A 26392-nucleotide genomic window follows, 5' to 3' on the forward strand; every position below is an offset into this window, starting at 1 on the left:
CCTCTTGGTCTGGAGGAGATGTGGTTTAATTTACAGGGATAATTTTGTCGATACTTTGAGTGGAGGTGGCAGCTGCAGAAGGTCTGGCATCTTTCCACTGTGACACACCTCAGTACTCAGCCAGATAATGGATACTCTGGCTTTTATGCAAAGCTGAGTGGGGATTTCTTTGGGGAGAATTGTTCTTCTGCTCATTTGCCACTGCTATTGCATTAAACAACCCCGTTTACTGTCCTTCATATTCATAAAATCCCTGTTTTTTTCCACTGACATGCATTTTTATGATGCATCTTAACAACATACAAGAAGTGTGTGTTTCACATAATAAAGTCCTTTAAATGCAGTCATGAAATTTTGACTTTTTTTTTGCACAGACTTCTTTTTTCATCTGGTGAAACATGAGACACCTGCACATGACAAACTAGAGTGTTTGATATATTTTCACAGGGAAGTATTGTAATTGCTTTTATTATTATTATTATTATTATTATTATTATTATTATTATTATTATTATTATTATTATTAATTATTTATTATTTATTAACATAAACAAAACAATCAAGTCGAACAAAATGCAATTATAAAGCTCAGAGATTGGTCATTATAATCACATTACAAAAAGCTCACATGTGCTGCCACTGAGAACGTGGCGACAGCTCTGCTACGGTGAGGAGATGGAGGAAGAGACTCTCATTTGAGACTCAGCACATACGTATCTTTCATCCATGACTGACATTAGGACGTCCTCAGGTCCAAGACTCCTTACTTTGCTATGACTATGGCTACACTTGTCCCATGATCTGATCTTCTTTAAATTTTAAACTGCTTAAATAATACAGATGAAGTGAAATGACGACATTTAGTGTGTTCACACATTTCAAGATTATTATACAGGATGCTCTGCTAATATTAAATTACTGCACAGGAAATAAAATCATGCTTCATTCCCAGTGACAAATATCAGCTCTCACCGAGATTATTTAAATCCTCAAAAACTATAATATAGCAATGTGCTGATGATTGTAGTATAAATTTGCCATATTCACATTCTTACACAGTTCCCATATGGATTTTTGTATGAATCAGGCAGAATAATTCTTCTTCATATTCATGCTTCTAATCAATGTATTTATTTCCAAATTATAAAAGATATGGGAGATATCTCCCTATAAAATCTAACCTGTAAGCTGCCTGTTGTTTTCTTGATTCAGCCGTGAGCTCTGCTGGAAATGATGGGGGGTTTGACAGCTTCATGTCGTCACCATTTGTGCTGGGAGCAGGATCACTGACTGCAATTACAGGGGTGAAATTGAAATGCTGATTTTATGGATTTTAATGGGTATGATTGACTAATGAAGCATTCATGCTCTCACTCGTCTGTCATTCTGCCCTTTGACCTGTGGCCTCAGTCATGGCTGGAAGGACTGGGAAAGATTTAATATTATAGAGCTGTTGCTTTAAAATGATAGACTGAATTTTTCTTCTTCTCTGCACAAACTCTTTATATAATTCTGTTTTCTCACACACTATGAGGGTTATTATGCCTTCACACCAGTGACAGCTGTGGCAAAAGCATTAGGTTTTTGGACTGTCTCTTTATGGCTGTCTGTCTCAGTATATCTCAAGAAAGCCTTGAGACAATTTCTTTACATTTGACACAAATATTAACATGGTGTCAAGGATGATCTGTTTAGATTTTGGTGGTCAAAGGTAAAAGGACAAGGTCACCACAACCTACAAAACATGTTTTATGCTATAACTCAAAACACAAATGCTCATTGACTAAATTTCCTGCAAATGTCTGATAGGATAAAATGATGAAGTTATGAAGTTTTATATCCAAAAGGTCAAAGGTCAGCTTTCATTGTAACATCATAATGTTTTTTGCCATTATTCAACGTCATAACTCAGAAACAGAAGGGGAGACATTTGGTCGGATTCTGAATTGGTGCTGATATGTTGAAGATGTGTGTAAAGCATCATGTTGTTTTAGCTTCTTTGCAGCAACATCCACACTGTCTGTGGTCATGGTTACATATGAGTCTAGACAGACATGGATATAAACTGCAACTTAAGTGGTTCGCTCACAACAGTGAAGTGGTAATTCTAGTTTAAACTGTTATTTCATTCCTTTAAAAAACATTTCCAATTGTCATATCAAGCATTTATCTGTTGAGGAGTTAAATACAATCTATTGTTCATGAACCAGATAAACTTAAACCTGATTAAACAATTGTCCTTGTCAATGGGTCATTTAGGTTTTTTTTTTGGGACAACAGAAAGAAGATATTCATACATCTGTCTCTAGTGTTTAGCAAAGTTATCATTTTTGTAGTTCAAGCTGTATTTCTGAGAGCAGACTCTTAATACTCACCAACTCCAGGGTCTTAAACTGTTGTCTTAGCCTTGAGTAAGAACTGATGTCTGACATTTAAATGTTGTTTGAGTCACACAGCACATTTTTGTTCTAGACCATAATTTCTGCAAGTATGTATATTGTGTAGGTCTATGATATGTTTACATTCAATTGACAAAGCCCTCTAGTGGTTGCAGTATTTATGATGGTAGCAAAGGAGGAAGTAACCTTGACAAGGTGACCTTGTTATAGAGCAACAAAATGGTGTAAGGGCATGAATAGATGAGGCATGCAACATTTTATTTTAAATGGGAGACATCTGTTTGATTGTGGTTTTAAAATGACAGTCAATATTGTTTTATTATTGATCATGACTGTTCCAGAGGACACAAACAAATCATTTTGTCCTGTTGTTTAGTTTGGAAAAGTTGCTGCATCATCCACTAATCCACTTGAATACATGTGAAACCCAACAGCAAAGTACTCTGTTAAAAAGTTGAAAATGTTGAGAAGCACTGGTCGATACACCTTGTTTTGGCTCCATATTTAGATAAACGGGTTTAAAGAAACATTAGCTCCATAAAGAGGAATAGAGGAAATTTCCCAACATATCTTTTCAGTTGGATTTTATATACATGTATCAAACCACACAGTTTCATTCATGATATGTGATGTCACCCTAAGGACCTTTTTAAGCGTATTACTTTCTGCAAATGTTAGGGAAAGAAAAGTGCTTCCAACCTAGTTCTAACACCTGGAGTAGCTTATTAAAATACCTGACTCTCTAAGGGTTGGCACTCTGCAAGTTTGAAGAATAAAATAAGTTCTTGAACTGTTGAAAAAACAGGCTGAAAGCCCAATAAGGGTCACAATGTTCAACTTTTTCTCTGAGTTGCACACCAAGTCTTTTCTTCTGTTGTTTTGCTTACCACACAGTTTTAGTAGGAATATGAGGACACAAACAAGTCAGATTTGCTCTACAGAACTGAACCTCACTCATAACACCTCCCTCCTACAGCTGCCGCACATGGTGCAGTCCATGGCAGTGGGAACAGCTCAGTCCTATGGGCAGGAGATGAAGCGATAACAGTCATAAGAGGGGCTGACGTCTCTGATGCGGTCCTGTCAACTTACGTCATGGCACTCGGAGCAGAGCCGCAGACAAGGGCATAAGCATACAGTATCTATTATAATGAGTGTATGAATAATGCAGAGAACACAGTCAGTTCATAGGACCTATACATTTCCTCCTTAATGATGTTGCTAAAATGACTTTTCTTCTGTAATAATCAAATTCAGATAGACAGATTCAAATAAACAACACCACAAAACTGTGCAATGTTGAGTAAGTCAAGCCAAATGAATACTGTGGAAGACCCTTTAGCAATCTGGCAGTTTCACTAATTTCTCTGCTGTTTGTGCTATATTTTACAAAAATTAGCATAAGTAGCACTATATGTTGAATTTTCTGTCTGACATTGAAATGCATTACGTCACTTTAGTATTTTTTAAACACAATATTAGGATAAGACCGTGCAATGCAGTTTGCTGTCAAAAACAGGCAAATTATGTTGGAATAGAGATCAAAGGACTGAGTCTGATTTTAGTGCAATATTTCCAAGTTTATAAGCTGCTGGGTCTGGTATTTAGCACAAACAAAATAATATGTTCAGCAACTGCAGTGTAATTTTGAAAAACATGTTAAATGCTTTTAATTAAAAACTTCAACCAGCAAATGCATTTCGGCTGACGTCAGCACATCTACTACAGGCCTGTTGGATCTAACTGTAATATGCAGCATTAGCATTGTGCTGCAAAATGAAAATATGCAGCATAATTAAAATTAATAGTCACTACAAAGTGATATCTGTTCCACTCCGCCTCCTAATTTTGTGGACAACACAACTATTTGTCTTGTTGACCTTGAACCCATGACCAACAGCCTCAAACTGGTCCTTGCAATTGTAATTTAGAAGTACCATCCTGTGTTTTATAAACATTCATAAAAACATTAGGTTTATGTTATTTCCTCAGGAATGAGGTTTGAAACAGATGAGTATACAAGTTGTTAGTTTTTAAATGTGAGTGTGTGCGGTTTTATGAGCAACATTGGTCGCTAACACACAAACTGTGCCATGCATGTATGTGTGTGTGAGTGTGTTTTGTGCACCCTGTATCCCTTGCTCAGCATGAAAACATGGTGCTGTCTGCACTATGAAGATCATGTGTATCATAGAAATTATATTAACATCAGTAACATGTCAGGTAGCGCTGACCTGAGGTCAGTTACTGTATAAGCACTGTTGATGCCTGTACAAAATTTAAAGGAAAACACTTGCACAAAATGTACCAAAATGTATCAAGTTTGGACACTCCTTCTCATTGAGTGCTTTTTCTTTATTTTTATTATTTGTGTCCAATACTGAGGACATCAAAACTTTTAAAATAACACATATGAGATTATGTGGTAAGGAAAACATGTAACAGTGCAAAATATGCTTTATATTTTTGATTCTTTAAGTAGCCACTGTTGGCTTTCTCTTAGTCTTCATGAATTGGTCACAAGGGATGGTTTTCCAACAGTCTTGAAGGAGTTTCCATACATGCTGAGCAGTTGTTGGCTGCTTTTCCTTCACTTTGCAGTCCAACTCATCCCAAACTGTCTCAGCTGAGTTAAGGTTGGCTGATTGTGGAAGCTAGGTCATCTTGCACTCCATCACTCTCCTTTACTCAAATCACCCCTTACAATAGCCCAAGTGTGTATTTTCGGTCACTGCTGAAAAAATAAATGATAATCCCTCTTAATACAAACCAGATGGGGTGGCATATTGCTACAGGATGCTGTGGTAGTCATGCTGGTTACATGTGCCCTCAAATTTGTATATATTACAAACACCATCACACCTCCTCCTTCATGCGATCATGCATGCAGAAACCATCCATTAACCTTCTCCGTGTCTCACAAAGAAGGCAGTTAGAACCAAAGATCTCAAACTCATAAGACCAAGGTACAGATTACTGGTCTAATGTCCATTTCTTGTGTTTCTTGGCCTATGCAATTCTCTTTTTGTTGTTGGTCTCCCTCCGTTGTGGTTTCTTTGCAGCTATTTGAACATGGAATTCAGATTTTTGCATTCTCCTCCAAACAGTGGGTGTTAAGATGCATCTGCTACTTGAACTATGTGAAGAGGGCTGAAATCTGAGGGGGTTTTAGTTGCCAAATTCTTTGCCAGGGGTTGCACGGATATGAGCTGATACATGCAGAAAATGCACAATGGCCGCATGGTGTCCCTTTGAAAGGGCATCTCTGATGTGCTGTCACTTTGGATGCATGGACACTCGTGACCCTTGTAGATGCACCAAGCTTAACTGTAACTGTGAACTTATTCTTTGCAGAAGAGGTTACTCTTGGTACTCCTTTTCTGGGGTGGTCCTAATGAGAGCCATGTTCATTATAGCATTTGATGGTTTTTGCGACTACACTTGAAGATGGTTTCAAAGTTCTTGAAATCTTACAGATTGGCTGACCTTCATGTTTTAAAGTAATGATGGACTGTTGTTTCTCTTTAATTAGTTGAGAGGTTCTTGCCACAATATGGATTGCTAAAGTAAACAAATAGAGCTGTTTACACCAACACTACTTTGGCACAGCACAACTGATGGTCTCAAAAACATTAAGAAGGCAAGACATTTTGAGGCACACGTGTTGACTGGAAAGAGTTACAGGTGAGAGAATACCAAAACTGTGCAAGGCTGTCATCAAGAAAAACAGTGGCTGCTCTAAAGAACATAAAATATACAAAAATATTTTTGCTTTAAATAACCCTTTTTTCCTTATTTCATAGTTTTGATTTCTTCAGTAATAGTCTGTGGCAGCTTAACAGCCAAATCTCTCCTCGAGAACCAGTTGTCTCGCATGTTATTAGATCTCTCCCTGCTGCATCACAGGTGAATTAAATGATCTGCTTGTTATTAAGCAGCCTCAGGAGTTCATAATGAGTTGATCATTTGAATCAGCTGTTGGAGCAGGGAGACATCTAAAACATGCAGGACAAATGGCACTTGAACAGAGGTTTGGGAAATGCTGGTCTATGACATTGAAAGTAATTTTAAAAAAAGAAAATCATTGAATGAGAAGATGTGTCATAGCTTTTGACTGGTACTGTACATACCGACATAAACATATATTATGTATACACACCCACACAAATAATGAGGCATCTCATGGGGATTTCAATATTTAGTGTGGGGGGCTTTTGCTGACAAAGCTTATGACCAGCATAAAGAAGAACACACACACATATACACACACAGGTGCAAAAGTAGGACACAGTCGTTGCCTCATGCTCAGTGAGAGTGAGAGTTATGAGTGTGTCATCACTTGCTGCTTGCGGGGCAGCTGCTGGAAAAACAAAAACCAAAAAACCTGGATGATATTTAGAAAAAATGCCAAGGGGCCTTAAAATATGTGCAGCCTGAATAATAGATCCTAGAAATGGGGGTGCATTGTAATCCCACATGGTTTTATTTTTAGACACAACAGTAAGTCACGATGATTGTCGGTCAGTTGGTCGATTCTAAAAGTTTCACTCAGATCCACTGTGCACATGCTATTCAGGGCCGCAGCTGCAAAGCCTCTCATCAGGCTTGTCTGCTGCATCAGTTTGAGTTTATCTCGGCTGGAAGAACAGAGCCACAAATCCCAGGTTATATAGTTGTGGTTTATCATGAATTATGTGTAGAGCATCTACCACTGAAGTGCACACACACATACATAGATATCATTAATCTTTAAATATGACCCTTTGTGTTGCGATGCAGATTTCTTGGAACAGATCAGCAGTTAGTCAGCTTTAAATGCTGACTTATGATCCACTATAATCCCTTCTATTATATTGAGATCAGAACTTTTTTCACCCATTTAATTTACAAGTGCAGTACCCATTTATACGTCCCCTTTAAAAACAGGCTGATTGCTTGGACTGTTGTGTTGCTCCTTGCAGCTTTCCCAAGAACCACTCATCAAGACAACTTCACACCTGACACTCTGCTTTCTTGGGTCCTGAGCCATACACCTGCCATGACATAGTTGCCTCCACTAGCAATGGGTGCAAAAGTTGGCATGAACAATATATGGCCTCTAATAAGTCAAAGCCTGACTATTTTCTGAAACCAAAGCATTCATTCTGAAAGTTACGTCACTGATGCTTAAAATGTTTGAGTTTGCTACAATGTAACATCTCTTGTAAGGAGGGACCAATAATGTCCTGTAGATCTTAAGAGCTTAGCAATACACCCACTAAGTGCATCAGTGAATAGTTGTTGAGAAAATCTAAGGACAGACAGAAACAAAGACTCCTTCCTTTTAGACAGATTTCTCTACATGTAGTTGTGTGAAGTCATGTCATTATAAATTACTACAACATAATTGCAGCTAACTTGCAACTTTACAAATTGGGCTAGAAATCACCAACATCAAAGTAGATATGAACACAGCAAACAGAATTAAATGTTCATATAGGCACAATCAAGAGAAACATCACATTTGGGGGTTTATGTATTTACAAAAAATGTTTAGCAGCTCGACATTTTACTTCAGGCCATAAGACTGCAGTCAGAAAAGTCTAGTTGCAGTAGAGCCCAAGCAAAACAGCACATCCTGTACACGCTGAGTGACACCTCACAACATTTGAGAAGATGCAGCAGCTACTGCTGAATACAAGCAAGCTAAAAGACAGACAGTACGCAACACTCATCAGTGATTAAAAGAGCAGCAGAGCTGCTGTCACATTAAGATTCTTCTCATCAAATACAGTCTATCAGTAGCTCCCTGAGCTTGCCTTTTCTTCTTTGCCCCGAGCTGCAGAGTAGCTGTTAAACTTTCAATAAAACATGCATGCTTATATTAATTGCTTAATTAATTTTTGCCTTATTTATTGGGCAACAGAACAATACATGTGTGTTTTTTTAGATAACTTAATAATACTTGCTGCAGTATTTGTCTTTATGCAGTGCTTTCACGCTTGTGAAAGCATTATTTTGTGGGTTGTGCTAGGAATACTAATTTAAGGCTCTTACATAGTGTGTTTTTCAAATATGTTTCAGTCATAATTGATTGTGTGCATATGTGACGTTCTGTTCAAACAAATAAAGTGTTATATGAAAACGAAAAGATGGACAGGAGAACTATCAGTATGTTAGGATAGCACAACTATAAGTATTGAAATAAACTGTAGGAGAAAAGCTGTGAAATGCTGCCAAACTGCAGACATCTGAACAAATGGTTTGACTCAAACTGGACTCGAAGGAAACAAAACTGAGAGTTTACAGCTCTGCTTGCAGCTCTGTTAGGCTGCAGTTGGGTAACAATGATGCTTTGAGCAAATCGCTTATGTCCAGCATCAACATTTGCTACTATAATACAATAGTAGCAAATACGAATACAAACTAAAGATGAGGCTGTTCTCATTAGTTCTGGAGGTATTTAGTAATAAACCAAGATATTGGAGAAATGCACATTTTGACCTGATGATGGTGCGGGATGAAAAGTCAGGGGAACCCCAAAGTTATTATAGTTAATTCTGAGGGGAACATTAACGTGGCGATCAGTTTCCTGTTAATCTATCCACATTTCACTAAAAACCACAAGTGTCACTTTTATGGTGGCGCTGCAGGAAAATTAGGGATTCGCAATGTGGTGGGATTTATCTTCTTTTTGTCAATTGATCCATTTGATTTTAGTCTGGATCAAATTGGTGGACTGACTGACTAATCCACGCTGCCATCCTTAAAGCCATGTTGCTAGCGTGGCTGAATAACGTGATGCAGATTGTAGCTGTGAAAGGAAATCTTGGTTATCTCTGTTTTTTCTCTCACTCAGTTCAGTGACCCTCAATTTGCTTCATTAACTAGTGGGTTACAGCTGCACACAAACCTCCTCTAGCAACTTTGGTGTTTTGACAGTGATGGATGGAGACTGATGGGTTGCACTCACTCCAGGACAGTAACACACTTTGCAGCCACAGCCTCTTTTTCACTCAGCACTTTTCTGCTCCTCATTAGAGGAAACAGGTTTTAAACCAGCTCCAATTCCATATGGTTGGGAATCTGCTGTTCCCCTGAGGTGTGGGACGAAATCGATCTGGAATGAGCTGCTGAAGAAAGGTTTTTCCATTAGGTGTGAAATTGATCGGAGGCTGTGTACATCTTCTCAATAAGGTGGGAAAGATTACACGGCAGGGGTTGAGATGATAAGAGTTCATTTCTAGAGGACTGAAATTGGATTGAAAAAACACGCTGTCCGACTTTCTCATCTGTGTGGATATACTGGAGAAAATTGAGTGACAAGTTTATGACAGTGTTTATGAATGTATTGTGAGAAAAGTTGGAGTGGTTTCAAGGTGTGGAGGGATGCAGATGAGCTGATTAAAAGGCTGATTGTAGGATTGCACAGTGAGCCTCTGTGCCTTGAAATCAAATCAATGAAATACAGCAGTTTAAACAATAGACTAAACCCAGTTTAGTCACAGTCAGATATAATAAATGACCTCAACAGGCAGTTCTGGCCCTGGTTTCCATAAACCACTTTACCCCAAAGGACTCTTATTGAGTGATTTCGAAGTCCTTTCTAGATGAGGTCAGTTTAGCAGGAGGAGCAGTAATGGGGTTAGTTGTGTGAATGAATTTATCATGTCATGTTTATAGACTGCATATACCTGCTTATTTTACCTGCAACAATTATTTTTCCTGTATTGGTGACTCCTGCTAGAGCTAAAGGCTTAGCTGAATTGATGACTGGAGCTCAGATATTTTCAGTCTAAAGCAGTTTACTCGAACACATTTTGAAACAGTTGTTATACTGGGTTAGGTATGAGTATCCAACACTGAATGATGATATTTTATAGGAAATGACACCACGATGGAGAGAACAATAAAAACAAACCACACCAAAATACATGCATAACAAATATGGTATTCACATTTTTTCTGCATATTTGTCCAGATAATGATACAGTCTGTTTCCTCCATTCAAAACTTTGCATATGTAATCACCACGTGTTTATACACACACAGAAAAAGAGACTGTTGAGAGACCCTGCAGCAAAATGATCCACTTACCTCTGCTTGACATCCCTTATAGAATTAATGGAAAATACACAACATAAACATGCATGCACACGTGCGCGCGCACACACACACACACACACACACACACACACACACACACACACACACACACACACACACACACAGGTGCATACATTCTCTCTCCTCTCAGCCCTGTTACGCCTCAGCGTGCTGTTTTAGTCGTTTTTCCTCTCTTGATTCCAATCTCCGCACACCTCCCCCATCTCATCCATCCATCCTCCTTTGGATCACTTTGATTTGTAGCTGCCTTTGGGGGTTATATGTACAGTGTGTGAGTGGATTTGGGGGAAAATTATTACTTAATGTCAGCAAATAATGTTTCTGACTTGCACATACTGTAGTTTTTGCATAACGTATGCAAGTGTGCACGTTAAGAAAAAGGGACAGAATATTAGGGCACATAAACGAAACCAATTTAATTCAACAGTCACAGTTCAGATGTTGTCTTTCAATATATCGGGAATTTTAAAGCAAAGAGCCAATGGGTGACTCAGTTAACAGCTGAAGGACAGAGAGAGAGAGAAAGAGAGACAGAAAGAGAGTGGGAGTGAGAGTGAGAGAGAGTGCTGCGCTTCATGCCTCTCAGTTCCCTGAAGGTGCGCTGTCGGAGAAGTAGCTTCCCTGTTGAGAAAAACAAAAACAGGAAAAAGGGAAAAAGACTGGAGCATCCAAATATCGGATAAAGAACAAATTTCACAGAGAGAAGAGAGACCTAGAGGGGGAGAGGAGTAAGAGAAGGGGAAACTGGGGCACAAGCACATTAGTGACATGCATCAACATCGGCAGGCAGGAGCAAGGGAGCGCTGAAGAGAGTGAAGAAGAGGGAGGAGATGAAGAGTGAGGAGAGGAGGAGAAGAAGTGACAAGATGGGAAAAAGTGCTGATGGCAGAAGTGTGATGGTGCACCCTGCTAGGACCTGAGAGTGACTTGTTTCCTCCTTACTCTCCTGCCCTGTCTCCTTATCCGCTCTCTGACCCTGTCCCCTCCTCCTTCACTCTGCTCTCCCCTTTCCTCTCTCTCTCTCTCTCTCACTATCGCTCTCTCCCTCTCCTCCCACAGTCAGACCGGGGAGAGCGGAGCGTCTGGGTCGCATCTCTGTTTCTCTCTTTCGCTCTCTTTCTCTCTGCCATCCCTCTGCACACTCTCCAGCTCCTCTGTTTGTCATTCTGCAGCTGTAAGTGAATTTCATAGAGCTTGGCTTCAGAGGAAGGACATCAGGAGCAGGAGAGACCGTGGGGAAATAATTTGGGGATCCCTCAAAGAACTGAAGAGTCTCTTTTGTTCGTTCAAGGCTTTTGATGATTGACCTGCTCTGCTGCTTCTCGTCTACACGGAAAGACTTTAAATGGAAGACTTGATGTGAGAGTAAAAAACAGAGCAAAAGCTTTTGCAGCATTATTTTGCCTCGCAGAACAAAGTGATGCAAATGGAGACACAGCATTTGGAAGTGAGCAACTGAAGACCTAATCTGCGAGAAGAGAACTGCAAAAGAAACAGGAGAACCAGAACACAGACATTGAATAAAAGAGGACAAGAATTGAGAAATTTTAAACAAAAGCGCTTTGAGACTTCCCTGCTAGTCTCTGTCTCCACTCCTGCTGTCCCATCTGTACTTTTCCTCTGCGTGTCGGGCTCTGCTCCCACTGCTGAAGCTCAGCCATGCAGGTGTCCATCGCCTGCACGGACCACAACCTGAAGAGGGGGAATGGGGACCACAGCAAGCAGAGTGCCACCAGCCCCAATGTGGTGAACCAAGCCCGGGCCAAGTTCCGCACTGTGGCCATCATTGCCCGCAGCTTCGGCTCTTTCACTCCACGGCACATTTCACTCAAGGAGTCAACGGGAAAACACACGGGCATGAAATACAGGTGTGTGTCAGAGTTAGGAGTGTGTGTAATGTGCAGGGTTTAGTGAGGGTTAGGTATGTACCTTCGAAAAAAAAGCTATAGCTAGCTTTTTTGCTTCCACATGTTTGTGTGTGCTGTCATGCTGCTCATGTTTCTGTCCATAATTCTTTTCTCGTTCACTCCATCTCAGCTGCCTCATCTTCATTATTCTTTCATTATGCTGCTCAATATTTCATGAGAATCGAGTTGTCCGCACACTTGTGATTTTGAATGCAACTTAAGTCCTTTTGTTTTATGCAATTCTTTCACATATTTCATTAAAAAGTTTAAAAGATTGAATGAAAAAAACTTCCAAAGATTTACATGCTGCCTTGAAAGACACTTTATTCTATTGCAGCACTGTTAATCATTTTTTGTTGAAATTTAATCATAGCAATATGAATAAATATATCAGAAATATCCATATTAGTATCTTAAAACTGATTTCAATCGTATTACAGACCCTTAATTATGCAGAACCCAGAGAAATTAATATAGTGCTTTAAAGAGTCTTGTCATGTGAATGAGCTTGATACCCCGTTGCCTCACCAAAAGCCACAGAAGTCCCCTTTTCAGCCTTGAAATTCTCACTTGCATGCCTTTTTGTGCCTCATTGAGGCATTTCATAAAGCTGCTCTTGCCAGCACCATCTGAAGCACCCTCTGCCAAGCCTGCAGTATGTTTTCAGTGAGCTTGCGCTACACATTTCAAATGTGATCCTCAGTCTCCAGACTTATCAGTAAGTCATACAGAAGCTGCTCATTCACTTTGGATGTCATGAGCAAACCTGACAGGATTTATGAATAAATGCTGTCTGCTACCTGGTGCAAGTTTACTGACAGTTCCTGCAGCCTCTTTGTCTGGTCTGTCTATCACCAGGTCTCCTCTCTCTTTCCTTCTTTCTTCCCACAATGCATTTACACTTTCTCACATATCCCGTCTGACTTACATAAATCTTAAACCTCTGTACCTCATTTTCTATTGTGCTCACAAATACTCAATTTCTAATGCTTTCAAAGGCCATGAATGGAAGAGGACTCTTTTGCCTTTGCTTTGCTCCCACACACCTAAACACTTTATTTTTTCTGTCTCTCTTCACTCTGCCTCTTGCTATGGTTTGGTGAGACAGCTCTGCGGTGTGGGCAGAGTGTCTGAGTCGGATTTGACCTCAGCAGCGCTGTTGCTCAGCTGACTTGTGTCTTTGACTCTCATGGCCTCAGGCTGTGAATCTTACATAAAATATGGTGCCATTACTTTCTTTTCATGCTCCACAGATCGCTGGGAAATCAGATTTGTTTATGTGTGTGTCGGAGTGTGTATGAAAACATGTTTGGTGTGTGCATTGAGAGGAGATGGTGACAGATTACAAGTTGAAGGTAGCGCTAAGTATCATTAAAGGGGCTGTAGAGACATCAGACTTTACTCTGACAATAGTTTTGCTCCTGTGAGTAAATTTGGACGTTGTTTTAGGACTTGTAGTAGTTGGGATTGCTCGTCACGCTTTGCATATGTACCGCAGGAAAATAATTTTTTTATCCACAGTGAAAAGATTTTTTTTTCTTTTTGTTAAGTGGACGACCTTCACGTATTTTGAGTTTTAACCTGGATAAAAAGGCTAGAAACATATCCGGGATACTGCTAAGTGTGAGTGAGTCTATTTAAAAAAACTCTAGTAAATGTTTAGATTTCAGAGGCATAATTTAGTGTCATTGATCTGGATTTCTTCTGCTTTAGTAATTGTGTTTGCTACAGTATTGGCTTCTTGCAGAGCATACAGTTTATTCTACTGCCGCAAGTGTTTTATGTGTTGAGCTAAAAATGGAAACATACGTATTCTTGACTACTGCACAGGGCAGTGGAGGACAGTGAAAGAAACTTGATATTAACAGAATGAAGCGTTTCATATGTCTTCTACAGTTATATCTAGTATTGCAAATTTAATGTAAAATGTATGTGGTGTGTATGTTTTTTATGGTATGTGCTATGGTGAATGCACATTTTTATGCATGCCTTTATGCTATGTGTTATGGTGAACTGAAGGAAAATTTCCATCATGGACAACAGACATTTTATGTATTGAAACACCTGGCTAGGACAATTATAACACTGTTGTATAGAAAACAGAAAATCTTGATTTCATTTTAGACTGGACTTGCATTACATAATGTCCAGACTCTGAGTAGTCTAGACAATATGTAATGTAAGTTGGCTATGATGCGGCTTGACCAGTAATGAGAGCTGGGAGACGGGTGAGCAGCGTGCAGGACATGGCTCGCTGCCATGTCACTCTGTGTTGGAAACAACAGGCGAGACTGATGGGGGCCGCAAGTAAAAGTGAAATTTACAGAGCTATGACTGGCAGGTGATATTTAGCTGAGAGCAAACTCACCTGCTAGCAACAATTTGATTCAGCTCTGTAGAGCTAGAGGAGTCCAAATAGTAAGCACTCTTTGAAGTCTTTCTTTAAACTTTACAGTGTTGCTTCTGTCATAACTGACCACAGAAAGATGCTAATAACATTAAACTGTGCCCAAATCGTTGAAATCAATGTTAAGCAGACACTGGATTAGCATCGGTATACCTTGATGACCCTCTGCCAATGTTTTTTGACCATATTGATGTGTCAGCACTGCTGGGAAGAGCTGATCAGACTTCATGAAGAGAACCTCTGAAGCTCTAAAGTTTGTAAAGACGAATGTCTCATGCCTGAGATAACTGACAGCTGTGTTTTTGTAACTGAGAAATCTCATGACACCTCCTGATGGGGTGTGATTGTTCAGTGTATATGGGTTCACTTTTAAAACACACATGAAGGCAACAGGTCAGACACTAATATGATACCACAGCCACACATCACAGCCAAAGACTATTTTGTGAAATCTATACATAATAGCTGGAGAGAAAGAAAATTTTAATATCATTTAAAAGCAAGTAATGTTTGGTGAGTGTTTCTGCCACTGAGTTTTCCCCTGATCTTGGTGCCAACAGATTGTGTTTGCATCTGATGAAGCTCTTGGGTCGGAAAGTAACATGCCAGGAGCCTGAAAAAGATTGAACATGTCATATCACAGCTGAGTTTAATCTCTATCAACAGATATCTGCATATGTATGCAGAATCTGTAGGCAACTGTACAAGACGTTATTATCAGAAGCTAAGTAGTGATGACCAGTCACATTTGAATGGGCTTTGGTTACCTGCAGGATAACAGTTCATGTTGATAGCGAAAGAGGTGGAAAGCACTTCTCGGAACCCATCAGCAACCATAAGCATTATTTAGCTTTTATAAATTATCTGTTTTTGTATGCAGTTATCAGTTTATAGAGATTAACTGAAATGTGGTTTGGACCCATCTAGAGTTGCTAATAAAACTGAAACCAATGAACGGCACGTGGAAAAGGACATCTTGGCCAGGATATATGCAAGGTACACCGGATCTCCAGAAATATTGATAAGTGCCCCCAGAGGCTTTATTGTTGGCAAACAATAGCCAATGGGCTCCATGACTGGATGAAGGGTGACAATGTTGCTGAAATTCCTGAAAAAACATTGGCCTGTGGGAATGTTTGATGCTGCATCAGGCCAAAGAACTCTCATGTTAATACATGCACATCTTAAAAACACATTTGCCGACAGTTAGATTTGATGTAATGGAAGATGCATGAACACATTTGTATTTAGACAGTTATCCAAAAAAAAGATGAGATGTTCTAAAGCTGAGCAATTTGGTCCTAAATCTTGATCATCATTTAACAGATGGTTTGATGGATAGTAGATGAACGTTGACAATCTGTAGCTGACATTCACTTACAGTGATGCTATGAGTGTGTTGTTGTGTGCGCCAGGATTTTGTTTTGTTAGTCATATGTTTGTGAGCACAAAGGTGCCCATATGTCAGGCAGCGATAAGAAACGTTTACATACAGCTTCAGTGCAGCACAGTTTAGATAATAAATGCATAGTAAATATATGTGCAGACGTAGAGGACATATTTAAAGCATATGCTAATCCTATCAGAAGCTGCACACTTTAGTTGAGCTCACTGGTGTCAGTTTTGAAAATTGGTTGTTGATAGTGATGCTGTTATTTTATGTAATGCACTGCACATGATGGTAGTTTTAAGGTGATTGATTGAATGCTCCTCCTAAAAGAATAGCTTGGCATGTGAGCAGTATTATATACACATACATATACACTTCCATATCCACAGCTTTCTCTTTAGGTTGCCGCGTCATGTGCCAGTGCGGTCTTTCTGTCAGTTTGTCATTAAAAGTTCAGTAGGCAGAGGATGGTGAAAATTGCTTTATAACAATAGACGAGGATGGGCTAGAGTTTCTGCTGGTGGCTCTATAGGAACAATGAGAGAAAAGATGCAGAGAGAAGAAGAGGGAGACGGAAATGAAAAGAGACAGAGAGAGATGACAAGAGACAATACCTGTGCGTGTGTGCTAATCACTCAGTGCTGCATTGTCTCTTGCTGACAGTAATTCTTCGGGAAGGACAGTTTGGGATGAGATAGACAGTCTCTATCCTCCTCCTCCACCTCTCGCTGTGTTTCTTTTTGTTTCAAGTGAACTCAGGGTTGTACTCACCATCTGCTCTGGCACTGCGTTGTAGGTGAAAGCGTGACAAGTGAGGATGTGTTAGCTTCTCAGTCTGTATCTGTGTGTGTGTGCCTTTTATTTGATGTGCGTCTTACACACAAGGGTGACATGAGGGGTAAGGCTGCTTAACGATTTATCTCTATGAATACACGTGTCGAACTGCATGACAGAAATTATGATGAAGGACTTTTAAGGTTTGCCGATTATACCTAATAAAATAAAATGAACTGTAACAGGACCAAGGAGCTTGTCTTTGTATCAATAACAACCTACATGCAGGTTAATGGCAGAGAGTCTGTGTTGGTGCTCCTAAATTCAACTCTGATGCTCTGTTGAGGTGCATACACAATATTTTAACTGCATCAACAGATTTTTACTACTTTTCTTATTGACTTATTGAATGATGTAATATGTTGTTGCCCTATGCAAGCTTGACTGAGCTTAAATCATTTAAATTTGTATAAGTTCTGACCGCAGCAGAGGAATAGAACAGGAGCAGGCTTGGTTCGTGCATGTGTGGAAAGGTGGGGGTGGTGGATACATCACTGTAAATCTGAATACACTGATAAGATTCTGGATTATGGCGGATTTATGTACACTTTTTGCATTTCTGTCAGTACAGCAGAAACAAAGGGTTTACTGGGCTATTTTTCTGTTACCAAAACGTATTAAGTCTGCTACCATAATTCTGATGCACTGTGCTGCGAGCTCATTCAATTGATAACGATTTCCTCTACTTTCAGACTCGGTAAACAACATTTGCATCAGTCAATCAGTCAGACAGGTGAAAGGAGACACACAGAAGAGATAGGGAGCAGATTTAGATGGCTCTCGTGAAAGGATTCAAACCCTGCGTGGTTGTGTGACTGTTTGTATGCAGTTTGCATTGTATAGATTGAGCCACCAGGGTGCAAGTTGCTATGTGCGCCCCTTTCACAGCGACACTGTGCGCTATGATAGCAAGCTGTGAATCAGACTGAGCTCCTAGCTTGGCAGCATTTAAAATGAGGTTTCTGTTGTGTCCTCGTTGGACACACACACACACACACACACACACACACACACACACACACACACACACACACACACACAGAAGCGGGAGGTAGGTTTAATTGATAGAAGGAAGCATTAGGAGGCATGAGGCCGTGCTTGATTTAATATCAGATCTATTAATAAATCAGCTATACTGTATGTATGTGTGTCAGAACAACCCCCCACAGAAATGTGTGAAGTATTTAAATGCTTCATTTAGTATGCAGCTATGTTTGGTTAGGCTGCACTTTCAGTTAACCTTACTGAGGCTCTGACCTTCTGCGCTAACATACATCAGGTCCATTCAGGTGGCAGCACGCTCAATGAAAAACCTGTGAGACTGCCGTTTTACCTGTGGCAGGTCCAGCTGGCCTGTGGTATATGTGTGTACAGCGATTTCATAGAGATGGAGAACATTTTAAACACTGCAATGTTTCAATCCATGAGGGAATCGATCTGTCTCAGGATGTTCAGACAGAACCTCGAAGGGGTTAACCAATAGCAAAGCCTGTTAGAATAAAAGTGCAATACTGTGACTCATCTCAGGCTGAACTCATGTTGACAGAATGACAAATGTGTGTGATTACACATATACAGGCTTATCTGTGCATTATTGTTGCATATTTCCCCCGTCTTTATAGTTCTCACTTTCTATCTGATTATTTTGCTAACCTTAGTGTGGATGTACGGGTTTGTGCATCACACATACTATTATCTTTTATTACAGTGGTTTATTTTTTCCCATAAAGAGAGAAAAGCGAGGCAGCAGATGTGGGAGATGGGAGGCTTTTAATGGGTTGCAGCAGTCACGGCCAGATACTAGTGACTCTGAAACGCACAAATCAGTGAAAGTGCAGCAAAGCTAAGTGTAGACACATAATTCATCATCACAGGATAACAAAGAGCTTCTTATTTTTTTTTTTAAAACTCTATCAGTATTTGTGTTAAAAAGTGATTTAAGGAAAGTTGATAGTAAGAAAAATCAAGGCCTACAGTTTTTTTTTTACATGTTTAGTCTCTGATGTGCCCATGTGAGAAAAAAAAAAAATGGCAGAAAAAAGCCAATTCCTGATGACGTTTCAACATGTGTTGCAATAAAAAAACATGAAGGCTTTGTGAACACTGGGCAAGCTTTTGCATGAGCCAACTCACAAACTGCTAATTTGGCAGAGGAAGGCTGGTGTCAGCTCAGCTACTGTACGTAGCCTGCTGAGAGCTTGCACAGCATAGTGGTGTGAAAGGCCAGATTAGCAACTACTGTAAACGTGTCTGTGTGATGTGCCATCCGACGAAGGAGGTGTGAAGGCGCTCTGTGTGTGTGCGTTTATGTGAAAGACCTAAATGTTTTAGTTGTAATTTTCTTATCAGGTATTTTTGCAGTAATGTGTGAAAATACTGACACCGAAAGTCCCTGCATGTGCGCTTGTCTGTTTGTGTTATAGAGAAATGGCAGCTGTTCATTTCCACATTTTTTTTCCAACAAATTATACAAAGTGGGAAAAAAAGGTTAAAATGAGACAGATGATAATGAATTAAGGAAGGAATTTTTTGTGCCTACTGGTCGCGCTCCAAACCAGCTCACAACAAATACTCAACGGCCCTAACCAATGCATTATCTGCTTGTTGCTATGGTAATCATGTCCTTGGCTCTGTAGTGCCATCATTCAATTTGGAACACTTTACCACACATGCGCGCACACACACACACACACACACACACACACACACACACACACACACACACACACACACACACAGCAAACATATTTAAGTAAGACTTTAAGCCATGAGGGCTGAACTAAAGGGACAAAGGAGTGACAGGAATATTGAGACTGGAAAAAGGGGGGATGACGTGATGCAACGAAAGCTGACTGAACTGAAGTGCTGTCCATGTCATGAATGTATGAACAGTATCTGCATTTATTGATTTTATTTTGATTGTGAGCACAGAGTAGGCAGTCATTGTTTTCATTGTTAAGACTTTGTATAAGTCAGTGCTACTTACTTTTCAATTTGTGGGCTATTGTGACATAGGCATGAACACTTCCAGTCGCCTCTCTGTCAGCTCCGCTAAAGTTGTGGTCAGTTGAGAAGTTAAGTGCTTTATGGTGAAGAAGGACTGGTGTGACGGTGGGAATGTGAGGTGCTGTCCTGTTCCTGCTGTGAATCACTGCTATACGCTGTTCCAACACGTTCTCGTCTCAAATGCCCTACCTGTGTTCAGGATGACTGTCCATACGGCCGTCAAGGTTGTGATGTGTGGACAGTTAAAAAAATCCTCAACCAGAAACATGGATGACCAGAACCATGCGTAAACATGGACAATTAGAAAGCAGCAGCCAACAATGTGAGAAGTGACTGGTTAATCACAACAAAAAGAAATGACAGTGCACAAGTTAAAGGAGCTGAAATTTTAACCAGAACTGTCCCTCGTATAATTTCAAAAGACAAATTTGATTGATTGATACTTATAGGTGAAAATAAGGATCTGGAAATTTAAACCCACTGATTTTGCTGTGCTGTGATTAACATAACACAAACAGGTATTCAGCTCCCTCAGAGGGATGCATGGATGGTAAAAGGAGCAAGAGGAAGAACAGGGGAGAGCGAAAAGAGAGAGTGTGTCAAATCTATACATGATTATAGGAGTAAATCCCTACAGGGGCCTGTTATATTGAACTGAGGGCAGAGTAACAAACATTAGTTGTCTGTCAGTTTTTCTGTGAACAGTTGCTGTGCCCTTGGGTGTCCTGAAAGTCACTGATAGTAATATTAATTATAGTGACTGGTTTGCAGCTCAAAGTAGCTCTGAGTTAAAAACCTTTTATCTTGTATGTGGCAGCAATTGATAAGACTAATGCCTCTCTTTTCATTGCTGAATAAAATATTCACACGGTCTGCAGCAGCTAAATCTGAAGTAACTGTCTGTTTGTTTGCTAGTTATTAATGTAAGAATAAAGATATAATAATAGCACTTGCTGTCATTTTATTGTTGTTAACATTGGTGTTACTGCTGCTCTGATTTGATCCCAGCAGTGCTGTACAGCTTTTTCGGATGTTAAAGTTAAGGATGATGGAGTCATCCTTGTGCAAATGCTTCATGTGCTTCCTGCTCTCACTTGTTAATTAGAAGAAGTTCCAGGATGGCGTGTCAGGTTCATTCCATGGTGTGGCAGGAGAGTGATTTGAATGGAGCTGAGAGCCAAAAACCAAAAGCAGGCATTAGTGCAGACTGATATCAATGATTTTATTGATCATGTTGTCTCCCTCTTTAGCTGCCCAACAGGATAGAAGAGAGAGGGCTAAATAGGGAGCAACAGAGCCTGTCTTTACCCAAAACACTTTAAGAAAGTGTTTTGGGTGATTGGATTGCAATCAGACGGTGCTTGACCACATAAAAGCAAAGGTGTAAATGCACCCAAAATGCACAGAGGACTGGTTGTGAATCTGATTGACCAAACCTCCTTCGCAGGTGGTCAGGGATGCATTGTGAACACGTCAAACACAAGTGTAAAAGCAGTTGTGTTTTCAGCTTGCACACAGCAACTACATGGGTGGACATGTTTAACCGTGTGCAACTGTTCCGAACCAGTGAGGCAACAACCTGTACCTGCTAAGTCAGCAAAGCTACGAGCAAGAAAACAGCAAGGAAACTTATTGGTGTTCAAAACACAAGCCAAGAAGAAACAAAGTGTTTGCTCTCAATTTGGTCTGGCAAAAGTAAACAAGAGGATTTATATCACTACTAGGAATGTGGATATATATCTGGATACAGTCTGGATACGAGATGCATTTTAATGCAAGGTGTAAAGTTCACAGTAAAACAGCAAAGTCACAAGTGACATTGCTGTTTTACTCACCTTAACTATGGTATTAGGTGCTTACCACCATGATGATCGATTGAAAGTGCAGTCCTTTCCCCTAAAAACAAATCTGTCCTCCCAAAAGCCATCTTGCGTTTGTAATTAAACCTTCATCGCAGAAACAGCGTCACTGTGAAAACACAGGCTTCCCAGCAATTATCACAAACAAGTTTTTTTCTTCGAAGTAATTGTTAAAAGAATCTATTATGCACTGTCCTTTGTTTATAAAAGTACAGCACAGCACTTTACTGGTGGTTTTGTTGCAGCCCAACAGCAGCAGGATGTTCCCTTAACTGTCGCGCCATGCGCCTGTGACTAACTGGCATTGGGGTGAATACGAATTTGAAGGAACATTAAGCCCATATATCAAGTTGAAATAGAATTAATGAAATGTATTGTCCTTTATATTAGCATGTATGGATGATCAGGTGGGGGGATCTTCATGCTGGATCTGCCCTGCCCCTGTTTGGATGCCAGTTGATGATTATAAAACTGCAGTATGTAGTATGTGCTAAGGAAGCAGATAGTTTTATGACTCTCAGAGCAGATATTTTTAAGCAAACTGAGCATGCTGCCATAGTCTGTGTCACAACCGACCTGTTACTCTCTTGGTCTTACTCTTTGGATCCACAGCAAAAAGTAACTTTTCTACCCTTCCTCTTCCATCGATAAAATTCACATCTGAATCCCCATGCCAGTGTTGAAACTAAAGGCCCATCAGACAGACTGCTGCTGCCTATATAACAAGTGATATCCTCGGGGCCCCTGTCTCTTTCACAGGAGCTCCTCTGACAGCTCTTTTACTGGATTTACAAGGATCCACTGTGAATCTCTCCTGCTGGCCAAAAAAAGGAACAAAAACTGTCAATTGCAGTGCAGATGGTACAGTATAGAGAAGCCGGGCTTTTGTGGTGAAGGAATTTCCCCTGCGGTGATTAAGGGTGGCTCAGCAGTGTGATATGCGGTATTCATTTATCCTCGGTTTAACGCTCTTTAAATAGGCTTTACTGTTGGGCTATTATTAGGTTGTTTTTCATACAATGCCAAATATGACAGTTTTAAAACAAACAAAATACTTGTTCATGTTAAATGCAAAATACAGAGCGGGCAATGAGGTGCAATAAGGGGTACAGTGATTTTTATTTTACAGGCACAAAGTATAATACTTGCTTTGGATGAAGGGAAGGCTGAAGCGTGTTATGAGAGAGGATGGACCTGCCAACTTTTGTGGGTTTAGTATTAATTTCTCCTCCATTGGTCTTGTTGTTTAGTAATGTGACCGGTGGTCTTTGTGGTTTTTGTTTAGCCCCTCCTTCACTGTGATTGGACAAATGGGTAAAAAACAAAGGTGACATTGCAAAGTTGGTCATGCAGAGAAGGTGCTCAGCAACTCATCATGCTACTGGTGTAGAGTGTAAATACGCTGTGCTCCCCTGGAAGACAGAAAAAACACTGACAGTTGTGGCGGTTGCTTGCCATCCCTTGTGGTTGGCTTGTTAATAGCATGGTATTATAATACTGTGTTAAATACTGGAGGTGTTGACTGTGAGAAATCAAAGATCATAACAACCTCGTAGGACTCGGCTCTGTTGTAATTTAACACAACATTACTGTGCTCTGATCTCTGGTATATAGCAAAAAAAACATTAACATCCAGTTTGATGATGACGTTGCTGCCAGGTACTGATCTATTTCTCCACACCACATCATTACTGAACAGGGTTGACATTTTGCGGATGGGATGATAGTGGAATTACATTGAATTACTGTCAGAACGTTGCACACAAAGGGTTCAGAGAGAGGTGGAAAGAGGATGGAGAGATGAGAGAAGTTGTCAGAAGTATTATTAATTGGTGCTTCTCATTTTTTTTCTGACTTTGAGCAAATTCTCAGCTTCAGCAATCTGGTAACTATGTATGCGCCTGCCTGTGAATCTGTATTCTCAGCATGTCTCTATATGAACCACATGAATTTGTGAGTACGAAGAGGGGGCATGTATGCCTGTGAATTGCTCATCAGTGTCTGTATGAGGTATGACACATGCACACTTCCTTCCCAAACAATTTCCCTTTTTAATTTGTTTTTCTTCTCCTTCTTCAGATTATACCCCTTCACTCCCTCTATTTCTCTTTTCTCTTTTCTTTATTAAATTATTCCGTGGACAGCAGTGGCATACTGAACGCTGTGACGAATACGTGTTACCATGTGGCGTCTGCTGAGCTCAGTGCCTTTGATCCATGTTGTTATTAAAATCACCTAACTGTGCCCCTGAGGCTGATGTCATGTTTTCTGCATGGGGGGCTGACTTTACATACCGATCTTGCATGAACAAATGCATAAAATGCAGACACGACAACACCCATACATTTCATTTACATTGTAAGCACTCAGCTGGTGAATTGAGTGAGCAGGTAAGGCTTTTATATTTTATATTTGACTCACTGAAACATGTCAACACACTGTGCCATGAAAGACCTCACTTTGAAGTAGAGCTGATATTAATGAATGAATAATTGATTAGTCAGTTGACAAAAAAAAAAAATTCAAACGCTATTTTGGTAATCAACCAACCAGTCATTTTTTAAGCAAAAATATTAAGCTTTTTCATTTCTTCATTGTTGAGCTTTTACTTAATTGTTTGTCTTGATCTAAGTGATTGCTAATAGTTTTGGATTGTTCTGCACAGGGGTTTTGTTTTGTGCTGCTATCACATGTAGTTGTCTGGCAAATTAAAATATAAATGGCTAACATGTCCAGTGGGAAATATGCAAAATCAATAAATAAATGGGTTTTCATCTTGTGACCTATAAGATACAGAAGGCAGAAAGTAGATTTATTCGTCATTTTTTGAACAAAGTTTAAAAAACAAAATTAGATTAGTCCTTGATCCTGCTTCATCTTTGGAGTTGATGGGTGAGTTGATTTAAAATCAGCAGCTGCTATGAAAATTCAATTCCTGCAGTGCATTTTTTGAATTTGCATCACAGTCTTATGTCCTCATGGCTCCCACCAATGTCTGCTCATCCAGTGCAACAGTTTAATCTGGAATGTTAGGGGTTAACCACGTCTCTGTGAAAATGTGTGCAGAACAGTCCCCGATGTCCTGTTGTGACATCGGGAGCCTCAATTGCATCTAATCCACTTTATTCTCCGGTGACCGGACATTAGCCTGAAGAAGGCTTGGTAGAGGAACAGCTCTCTGTCCAAGTTGGGCCCTGATGCCAGCTCTCATCCCTTCCTTTGTCCGCAGCTTTCAGTTTCATTTCTCCCCTTTGGTCCGACTGGTTGCTTATTATTATTTTTTTTAACGTATCGAATAATTTATGCACTAAAGCATTACAGATTGCTTCCCTGTCTCCTCTGAGCGTACACATCCATGGCAGTTAGTGTGCTTGGTGTAGGTGATGGCATCACACATCATGTTCTTCGGGATGACCTTTAGCACACAGCTGGTCTCCCGGTAGATTGGACCGGAGACAGGCTTCCCTAGGTGAGCTAATGTCATATATAGCAGACTTGGTGATTCTCAGGATGTTATCACGGAGAAATTGCGTTGACGCTAATGTCTCCTTAAGTGAGTCCTTTTCCTCCTTTGGCTCTACTACTCATCTATTAGTCCCTCTGTCTGTCCTGTAGACTGCTTCTTTATGTATATTTAAGTTATTTCATTTATTCAGTTTCGAGTGCAAAGCGGATCATAGTGTGTTGTATTTTTTTGGTGTTTCATGGCTGTTTAAATGTAAGCTTTTATATGGTTATTTAAAACATTTGTCTGGTACTTTTTCTATGTGGCCAGAATTCCTGAATACTAACAGCAATGTTGGCCTTTAAAAAAAAAGTAATGCGTACAAAACATTTGATGAATAGAATGCTAAGACTGTGCAGCATTTGGCAATAAGGAAAAAAATGAGAAAAATGCTGGTAAATATGCATGGGAGTTAATAATGGAATAGGGAACAAGTGTGCTGTTGAGGGAGGGCATCAAGGACAGCATCAGGGAATGGCGTGAAATGCTGGGGGCAAGTGACAAAGGGCAAGAATAGGTTAATGACAGAAAAATATATGCAGAAATGTGCAAAAATGAAGAACCATAAGAAGGTGTTGTAGCAGTTACAGTGAATTCATGTGTGTAGTCCTCACAAATGTCCCACTTTTAATAACTATCTGAGAGATTTAGGTTCAGTGACTATAGCTCAGGAAGCAAATTAACCCAATCATCAGTGTTTTAGGGGGAGGAAGCTGACGCAGTAAGCATGCAATTGTTAGTGCAATAGCAATTTCCTGGCTGGTTTGGTTGTATGTCCAATAAACACAAGGAGCTTGAACCTTCAATATGTTTGGGATTAGGAACATTTCACACCTTGCATTAAGAAGTTACAAAAGTAAACACTTAATGTTGATGAGGTATGTGCAATAAACACGTCTCTGACACTGTTACATCTGCAAGTGTAGTGGTGGTGTGGGGGAAGAGAGACTGTGTGTGTGTGTGTGTTAGTGTGTGTGTG

The 26392-nt window shown here is 40.0% G+C and overlaps 1 protein-coding gene across 2 annotated transcripts in view; it reads left to right on the top strand.

Annotated features, from left to right (window-relative positions):
• The window catches only part of kcnab1a (potassium voltage-gated channel subfamily A regulatory beta subunit 1a), a 112102-nt gene that overhangs the window by 22622 nt on the left and 63088 nt on the right, over nucleotides 1-26392 (top strand). Inside the window, exon 1 of one of the 2 annotated variants that reach the window (XM_042487339.2) lies at nucleotides 11095-12373. The exons of the other annotated variant lie outside the window; for it this stretch is intronic. Coding sequence (XP_042343273.1) covers nucleotides 12165-12373 — 209 coding nt within the window. The 5' untranslated portion in view covers nucleotides 11095-12164. Of the gene's footprint in view, nucleotides 1-11094; nucleotides 12374-26392 lie in introns of those variants that run through there. 2 annotated transcript variants of the gene reach the window in all.

Source organism: Plectropomus leopardus, chromosome 6 (genome assembly GCF_026936395.1).
Source record: "Plectropomus leopardus strain MGB_pleo_1.0 chromosome 6, ASM2693639v1, whole genome shotgun sequence".
Taxonomy (NCBI): Eukaryota; Metazoa; Chordata; class Actinopteri; order Perciformes; family Serranidae; genus Plectropomus; species Plectropomus leopardus.